The sequence below is a fragment of the Ctenocephalides felis genome, unplaced genomic scaffold (genome assembly GCF_003426905.1).
Source record: "Ctenocephalides felis isolate EL2017-DRISC unplaced genomic scaffold, ASM342690v1 CF-g0.4_SCAFFOLD_01170, whole genome shotgun sequence".
Lineage (NCBI taxonomy): Eukaryota > Metazoa > Arthropoda > Insecta > Siphonaptera > Pulicidae > Ctenocephalides > Ctenocephalides felis.
In genome coordinates, this window is record NW_020537324.1 from 37,942,338 (window position 1) to 37,950,237 (window position 7,900).

A 7,900-nucleotide genomic window follows, 5' to 3' on the forward strand; every position below is an offset into this window, starting at 1 on the left:
TATAATATATTTATATATAATTAATCATAGAATGAAAACAAGTTCAGCCTAATTCTCTCAAAGTAAAAGTTTATAATTTTCCCATAAGATCAGACATGCTAATTTTGGCTGCACTAATTTCAAAAATTAAAAAGCTAATCAATAAAACTCAATGAGAACCCACGTTGTCTGGTCTTCCATGACGATCTTTTGAACAATACTTAGTAGAGTATTGTAAAATTTTTCATCCATTAAACTTTTTATAAAATAATTTTTAAATATAAATATTTATAATTTAATATACAAAATTTAAAAGCCATTTGATGCAACTCATCGAGGACTAACGTATAGTTTTGCGCAACCATCGGTCGAGCTGTTTCTTTGTAATTATCAAAACTTTGTAATCACAGTCCCAAAGAACATACTAAAATATTAAAGTCGACCAGCTTTGAAACTTTTAAATTTGTAGTTAAACAAAAAGTCTTGATTTTTCATTGATCCAGATTTTGAAATCTGGGACAATTATGTCATTATTTCTGACTGTGGTCCTAGAAATATCATTCAAGGTCACAGTTCCAAAGCTTAAATAAACAAAAATATTTTTTTTTTTTTAATTTTTTTCATGATAGTCTAATAGTACCACTCCATTTTGGCTTAACTTTGAGTTCTGGGACACTTGTATTATATATATATATATATATATATATATATATATATATATATTATATATATATATATATATACATATAGTAAAATATATGAGTCTTATTTGTGATGCAATCAAGCATCTATTTGTTAATGTTTATAGTTGAAAAATTTTAAAATTGTTGGTAAAAAAACTATAATTGTCTATTTTAAAAATTATTGAACGATATATAAATTTCATTGGAATCCAAAATGAATAATTTAGAAACTATATGATACTATGAAACTATATAGAAATAAATGTGAAGATCTTCTCCAAAAATATTTCATATTAAAACTATTTCATACTCTTAGATATTGATTACATAGCCATAAGAACTATCTTTTTTTAAAATAAATAATAATATTACTAACCATCAGTTGGTGTTTTAATATTATGCAGTGGAGAGTAGCTCAACAAATTGTGAAAATGTTTCTCTTCATCAGAAGTTCCATAATCAGATGACCAGGCATAACCAATTGTGAATTTATGGTATCTCAGCATATCCATCACACTTTAGAAGATAATTAAATTTAGCACCATGAATGCAAATATGATAATTTTATGATTAAACTATATCTTCCAAATAAAATACTAGTTAATGATTAAATAAATAAGCATCAACAAAATATTTATTATTCTTATTTTCCGGATTTTTTTATTCTATGATTTCAATATATATCAAGAAGTAAATGTCAGTATTTATAAAAAAAAAAAACCAAATGTAGTGTGTGGAAGTTCATGTAGCTGCACTTATATGCATTTATATGAGATCTAATGAATTTTAATGAGAGACTAACCCAACTTCGGCAATTGCTGCTCCAAACAGTTCTGGTCTCTGATTAATACATGCCCCAACTAGCAAACCACCATTCGAACCACCTTGAATAGTTAGCTTATTTGCACTGGTATATTCATTTTGTACTAGATATTCAGCGGCAGCACAAAAATCATCAAAAACATTTTGTTTATTGTGTAATCGACCAGCATTATGCCACTTTTCACCATATTCTCTGCACAGAAAACAAATTTTATACATGCATTTTAAAGGCCATGTCCAATTGCAATCTGATTTTACCCGCCACCTCTAAGATTAGGTACTGCTATAATTCCATTGAAACAGTGCATAAATATAGCACGACTGACACTGAAAGTGGGGGTCAAACTAACATTGAAACCGCCATATCCATATAGCAAACATGGTGTAGATCCACAACGAGGACTGCTCTGTGAAAAAATAATTAGTATTAAAGAAATCATCTTTATGTATATATGATTACATTAATAAAGAATCTGCAGCTATCTCCTAATATTTTGCTAAGAATGTTAACTATATACACACACACACACACACACACACAACTCTCTCTCTATATATATATATATAAAATTAATTAACTACTTTAACATATATGAAATATATATCATACCTTCTTCGAGCATATAAACATAGGGATTTTTGTACCATCCTTGCTGGTATAAAATACTTGTTCCATTTTATATTTTGAGGAATCAAATCCCTGGAGCTTTGTTTCTCTAAAAATCTGTAAAAAAATTCAAGTTAAATTATAACATATATAGAAGAACAAATCATATTAGTGATTCACAATTGTTTAATTAGACTAACTAACTAACTAATCTTGGAATATAATAAGTACAAGAAGCATTAAGCTTAAGGCAATTTGAATAAACTTGTTAATATAAGTGATTTATAACTATGTAGGACTTTATAAATTTAAAAGCTACAAAAGTTTATTCATTAGTTTGTTAATTTTGAAGTAGCCAAATAATATATATCATTGAACAAAAAAAAGTTCTTTATATTTTTGAAATCAGTGCTGCCATTTTTAAGCAACCATTGATGCAAGATCGTATATTGGCTCAGATAAGCACACATACATTTTATCAATTTTGGTGTAAAATAATTCCGAATTATTCAAATGTCGAGAAAATAAAATAAGCAAATTAGATTTTCAGGCAACAAAACTTTCCATTAGAAAATTTGTAATCATAAAATATATAACAAACGCAATACTTAATACAACTACTAATTTAATGGAATACTTACTGTTGGTATTATTTCAGGTTCTGTTAAATCACATCGATAAATAATAGGTGGAGTCACATTTGAAGCAAATTGATAAAATATCTCAGATTGATTTTTTTTTGCAGAACAATTAATCACTGTACCAACATCTAGAGGAAACTTTGATAGAATTTTTTTCTCAGGTATCGACCATAACAGTAAAATGTTCTGCAGAAGACAGATGTAATTAAATTTTCAGTATTTGAATTAAAAATGTCCACTCATGTAAACAATACCTTTACATCCTGCATATAACACAAAACAAGTTTATCTTCATTAGCACAAGTAGCCCAATCTAAAACATCAGCTGGATGTTCCTAGAGAATAGTAAAATAAAACACTATTGACATATAATAAAGGCAAACATATATATATTACATGGTGGAGTCTTAGATTTGTAAATATTTTGTAGAGCTTCGAACAAAGAATCCAAAAATGATAAGATTTAAGCAACCATATGTTTAAGAAAAGCAGAAGATAGTGGATTTTTTTATATAAAGTGAATAAAATTGTGGAAAGAATAATTTACAGAAATATGACAATATGATCAAAATTAAAATGATAAAAATAAATGAGTGGATTATATAACGAAATATTAAAAATGTTAAAAACTTAGATAGTTTTAAGAAAAGGTTACTGAAAAAACAGAATTATTTACCTATATAATTAGTTATAAACTAACACTTTTTCACTAAAAAAGATTTTATCAAAAAAAGTGATTTTATAAATTTCTTTTCAAACAAAGAAACAAATTTTGTATTTCAAAATTTATGTAAATTATGTCTTTTTTGAGTTTGTTATGTAAGACAAAAAGTATTATTCCCTCGATGTTATGGAATGACTATTGGTAACAAACTGATTATTGAACACATGGATTTTCAAGAAGAAAATAATAAATTAAAAAAAAAAATTATATTTAGAAAGTATTTAAAATTTTCAATTGTGCTTATGGGTTATGTCTCTTAACTTATTTAGAGGAATGAATTTGCAGATGAAAAGTTCAAATATAAATTACTACATACAGGTAGCAATGTTATCCAGTTTTTCTCCTCGGGATGTTCCAGATCAATTTGAATCAGCCTATAGTTAGGTGAATCCTTATTTGTTTTAAAAATGCATCGTGATCCCTCATTTGTGATAAACTAAAATGAATTTTATATTAAAAATTAAGAATCTAAAGAAGGCGTGATAAAATACTTACATGGTAGTCTGCTTCAAAAACTTTTACAACAGAAATTATGTTTAATTTTCCAGTTATATTATCATATTGTTTCAAATCGCAAAAATAGACAAGATTATCTCGAGTTTCTTTATATATGTATATAAATAAATATCGTCCACAATCGGATATCTCAGTCGATCTGAAATTTTTGAAAATGTTCAAAACTTGGACACATTTATTATTTTTAGTTGTAAAATATTTTAGTTTGAATACATTCTCCAAAGAGGTTCCTCAGGAAATTCTACTACTACAACATCTTCACTTTGATTGGTACCTAATACATGATAAAAGAGTTGTTGATGGCCAAGAATATTTGTTTCACTGCCAGTAGATTCTTTAAATTCTTGTGGATAACCCTGTTATGAGTAGAAGAAGAATAAAAACTTGAAAAATATTAAATATTAAATAACATTGTTAAACAAACACTGTAAAAAATTCCTTTGTTGTCAAATGTCCATGTCAAGGAAGAAAATTTAATTCTTTCTAATACATCAGGATAGTCGTGATCTGAAAATGAACAAGCTTTTAATAATATTATCAATAACAATAGTTTATATAATGAGTAATGTATGTGCATTTAAAAAAAAACAAATCTTAAGAAAATAAATAATAAAATATACAAATCATTCAATTATTTAAAATTATTTGCACCTAGTAGGGCTAGTTATTGCAATCAAAACAAACATTACAAAAATGATCATTCTTTAAATTTCTACATTTCATACATTTTATCAAGTTTGTTCAATGGATTAACCACTTTGAATGGTTAAAAAAATAGTGTGCAGAAAGAACTAGTTAGTATATTTGGAAACTTGCATTCCTATTGCATTTAATTTAGAGTTGTTACAAATTATTACTTAGTAATACCTATTTATATTTCAATATAGTTTACGCAACGTATTTTTATATTAGAAGAAGGTTACTAGATTATACAATGCAAAATTTATGAAAAATATAATCAATAGTAATTTTTACATACTAGTTTCAACATCTTTAAAGTGTGCGGTGAACCAATCACTTCCACTTTTAGAAAGCCCATAAGCAAACTTTGATCCATCTTCAGAGAAACTTGTTCTTGCAAAGCTAGTTGTACCATCATCTGACAAAATATTAGGATCTATAAATACTACTGGCTCATCCGTTAATGACTCTTGTTTATACAAAACACTGAAAAAAAAAAATCTATATAATAGAAGCATTAAATCCGAAATATAAACTGTGTAAATACATATTAATATCATTGGCAATAATTGGTAATATGAAAAAATTAAAAAAAAAATCTTTTCACAAATTTCAAATATGAAAAATAAAAAAAAAACTAAAACATAGCTTTTTCATTAAAAATGATCTAGAATACATGTGATATATTAAAAACATCAAATTTCAAAATATAAATAAAAAGGTGTAATATCAAGTAAAAAAGTAAAAGTTTTTAAACTATCATTATTTTTTATAAATGGATATGAATAATTTCTAAAGCAAGCATAAAAAAAATTATTAAAAGAATGTTAAATACATCTTAGACACATAACACAAACACTGTGTGTGTTTGTGGAATATTTTCTGATATCAATAAATTAATCATAGATTTTCAAAAATAAATTAAGAAATAAATATTAAAAGATAAAGAGCAATCAATTTTAAAATAATTCTTTTAAATCCTAAAATATAGTTTTATTCAGATAGGATTGGAAAACAAAATAATAAAGTATCTTATATACTGAAACTTTTGGATTTAGATTTGTTAGTACAGCAACCAATAATGACATTTATGCACAAAGTCTTGTTACAATTATTTTAAAATTCTTAATCACACTTAAAAAGTAAGATAAATAATAATAAATTAGTACACTTCGGATTTGTTTAACCACTTCAGTGCCAGGAGCCAATATATAGGCTCTTGCTACACTTGCTAAAAGTGCCAAGAACGATATATAGACTCAAGCCTTGCAGCTGTTTACTACTCATGTTGCGGGAGAATTCTATCCCAAACTAAGCTTTCTACCTAGATATCTCAAATTCATTTCATTTACAAGTGTTTGCACATTTGTTTATAATTCTCATATGGGTTCGAAAAAACGAATGTCTCAATTTTATTATCCACAATATGCAGCTCTTTGAAATGCAAGCATTTTCCAAACCCATGTAAAACTGTGAAATTCGGCATTTTTTTGCATAGGCAAGTCTATTTCGCCCGGCACTAAAAAGGTTGAATAATAAATAAGTTGCCATACCTTTGATTTTGAAGACCCGTATTTTTGTAAAAGAAGTATCTTGTCCCCCTTTTATATGGCACAGAATACTTAGGGTAATTCCAAAGATTTGTAAGTTTTTCTTTAATAAATTGACGATATTTATAATCATCTATATATGGACGAGTAATAGAATTTTGTGCGTCAACAAAATCCTTTGTTTCATTTGAATCAGGATTTTCCAACCATCTGTAAGGATCGCTAACCTGTAAAACAAATTTTGATTAAATAAAATATTGTCTATAATAATATATATTGTCAGAATACTATTTGAAATTTACAGTTTTTCCGTGAAAGTTGTCTTGGATTGATTCATCGCGCCTTGCTTCGGGATATTGAAAACCGCCCATGGCCTATATAAATTTGATGATAAATAAAATATTTTAGGTAAGGTATAAAATGCTCATAAACATACTGACCAAAATCTGTTCTTGCTGATTGTTTACAAATCTTTTAAAAATATTAGAAGTGACACTTCTGATATTGTTATTGATTAACCAAGAATTAGATGACTTGACAGTTTGACAGAAACGCCAAAACATTTCTTATCAACATGCACTCGACCCGATTAGGGTCTATTTACAAATTTACATAGAACCAAATCGAAGTTGAGTGTTTCTTGTACCACCCACGAAGCGCTGATGAACTCTTTGCAAGTTGCAGGCCAGAGCAGTAATAGATAAAGGAAGAGTACAATGTAGAATTTTCGAAATTGCTGCGGATAAATAAAGCATTGAAGTTGACACCATAGGGATCGTTTAAGAATTACGTAAGCAGATTTATTACAAATATTTACCCCCCCCCATCCCCAGTGTCAGCAAGAGTAAGCAAAGCTCTTACCCCCTACCCCCATGCTTACGAAAATATTTTGCAATTAATGTAAAAAAATAAAAATACTACTTATGACGTAATCATCATCCAGACTTTCCCGCCCCCCCATGTCAACCCAAAATAAGCAAATCAACAACCCCACCTCCCCCCTATAGTGCTTACGTAATACTTGAACGGCCCCATACACTGGAAAACTGGGAATCATAAATAAGAAAGTTATGTTTATTTTTGTGAAGGAACCATCCATAGATAAGAGAGAAACCTTCCCGACAGACTGTTTCAGACCTATAAGACCTAGTACATACTCTTCTTTTATCTATGTCAATCACAGATAAGAGCATAGATAAATAAATATATAAAGATACAAAGATAAGGATAAGAGATGAATAAGAACATATGTTAATTTATCTGCGGACAACAGATTAGACTAGAGCTTCTTTTGTCTATGGATAAGAGTGTAAAACAGTAGACATTTAAAAATATAATACCCATAGATATAAGAGTAAAAAGATTATCTGCTTTAACCTTGGTAATTAATTAAGTAAATAATTCAATCTAACACATTTACTCATTTCATAATTTTTAATCAAATTATTAAATGCTCCAAGCTTTTTAGCTAATTTCCATTTCATAGCTACAGACTCGTCTTTTATATCTTTTATTTCCACTTCACTAAAAGCCTCATTGTTTAGTCATGAATTTCAGTTCGAAATGCATAAAAATTTGTGTACACAAAATTCTATTAGCACGTGTTCAGTAATCAGTTAACTAATTTGCTAGTAATATGTATTATTAACTTCCCTTAGGGTAAGTTAAAGTAATCGCAAAAATATCTAAAATAATTT

At 27.5% G+C, this 7,900-nt stretch overlaps 1 protein-coding gene across 1 annotated transcript in view; it reads right to left on the reverse strand.

Moving 5' to 3' along the window:
• The window catches only part of LOC113366277 (prolyl endopeptidase-like), a 10,150-nt gene extending 3,399 nt beyond the window's left edge, over positions 1-6,751 (reverse strand). The window contains exons 1-14 of the mRNA XM_026607857.1: positions 6,644-6,751; positions 6,506-6,577; positions 6,207-6,430; positions 4,952-5,139; positions 4,397-4,479; positions 4,186-4,328; positions 3,952-4,111; positions 3,773-3,892; positions 2,987-3,067; positions 2,733-2,918; positions 2,095-2,208; positions 1,743-1,891; positions 1,465-1,677; positions 1,039-1,178 (exon numbers count right to left, since the gene is read on the reverse strand). Coding sequence (XP_026463642.1) covers positions 1,039-1,178; positions 1,465-1,677; positions 1,743-1,891; positions 2,095-2,208; positions 2,733-2,918; positions 2,987-3,067; positions 3,773-3,892; positions 3,952-4,111; positions 4,186-4,328; positions 4,397-4,479; positions 4,952-5,139; positions 6,207-6,430; positions 6,506-6,574 — 1,870 coding nt within the window. The 5' untranslated portion in view covers positions 6,575-6,577; positions 6,644-6,751. The remainder of the gene's footprint in view (positions 1-1,038; positions 1,179-1,464; positions 1,678-1,742; positions 1,892-2,094; positions 2,209-2,732; positions 2,919-2,986; positions 3,068-3,772; positions 3,893-3,951; positions 4,112-4,185; positions 4,329-4,396; positions 4,480-4,951; positions 5,140-6,206; positions 6,431-6,505; positions 6,578-6,643) is intronic.
• Between the last annotated feature and the right edge of the window lie 1,149 nt (positions 6,752-7,900).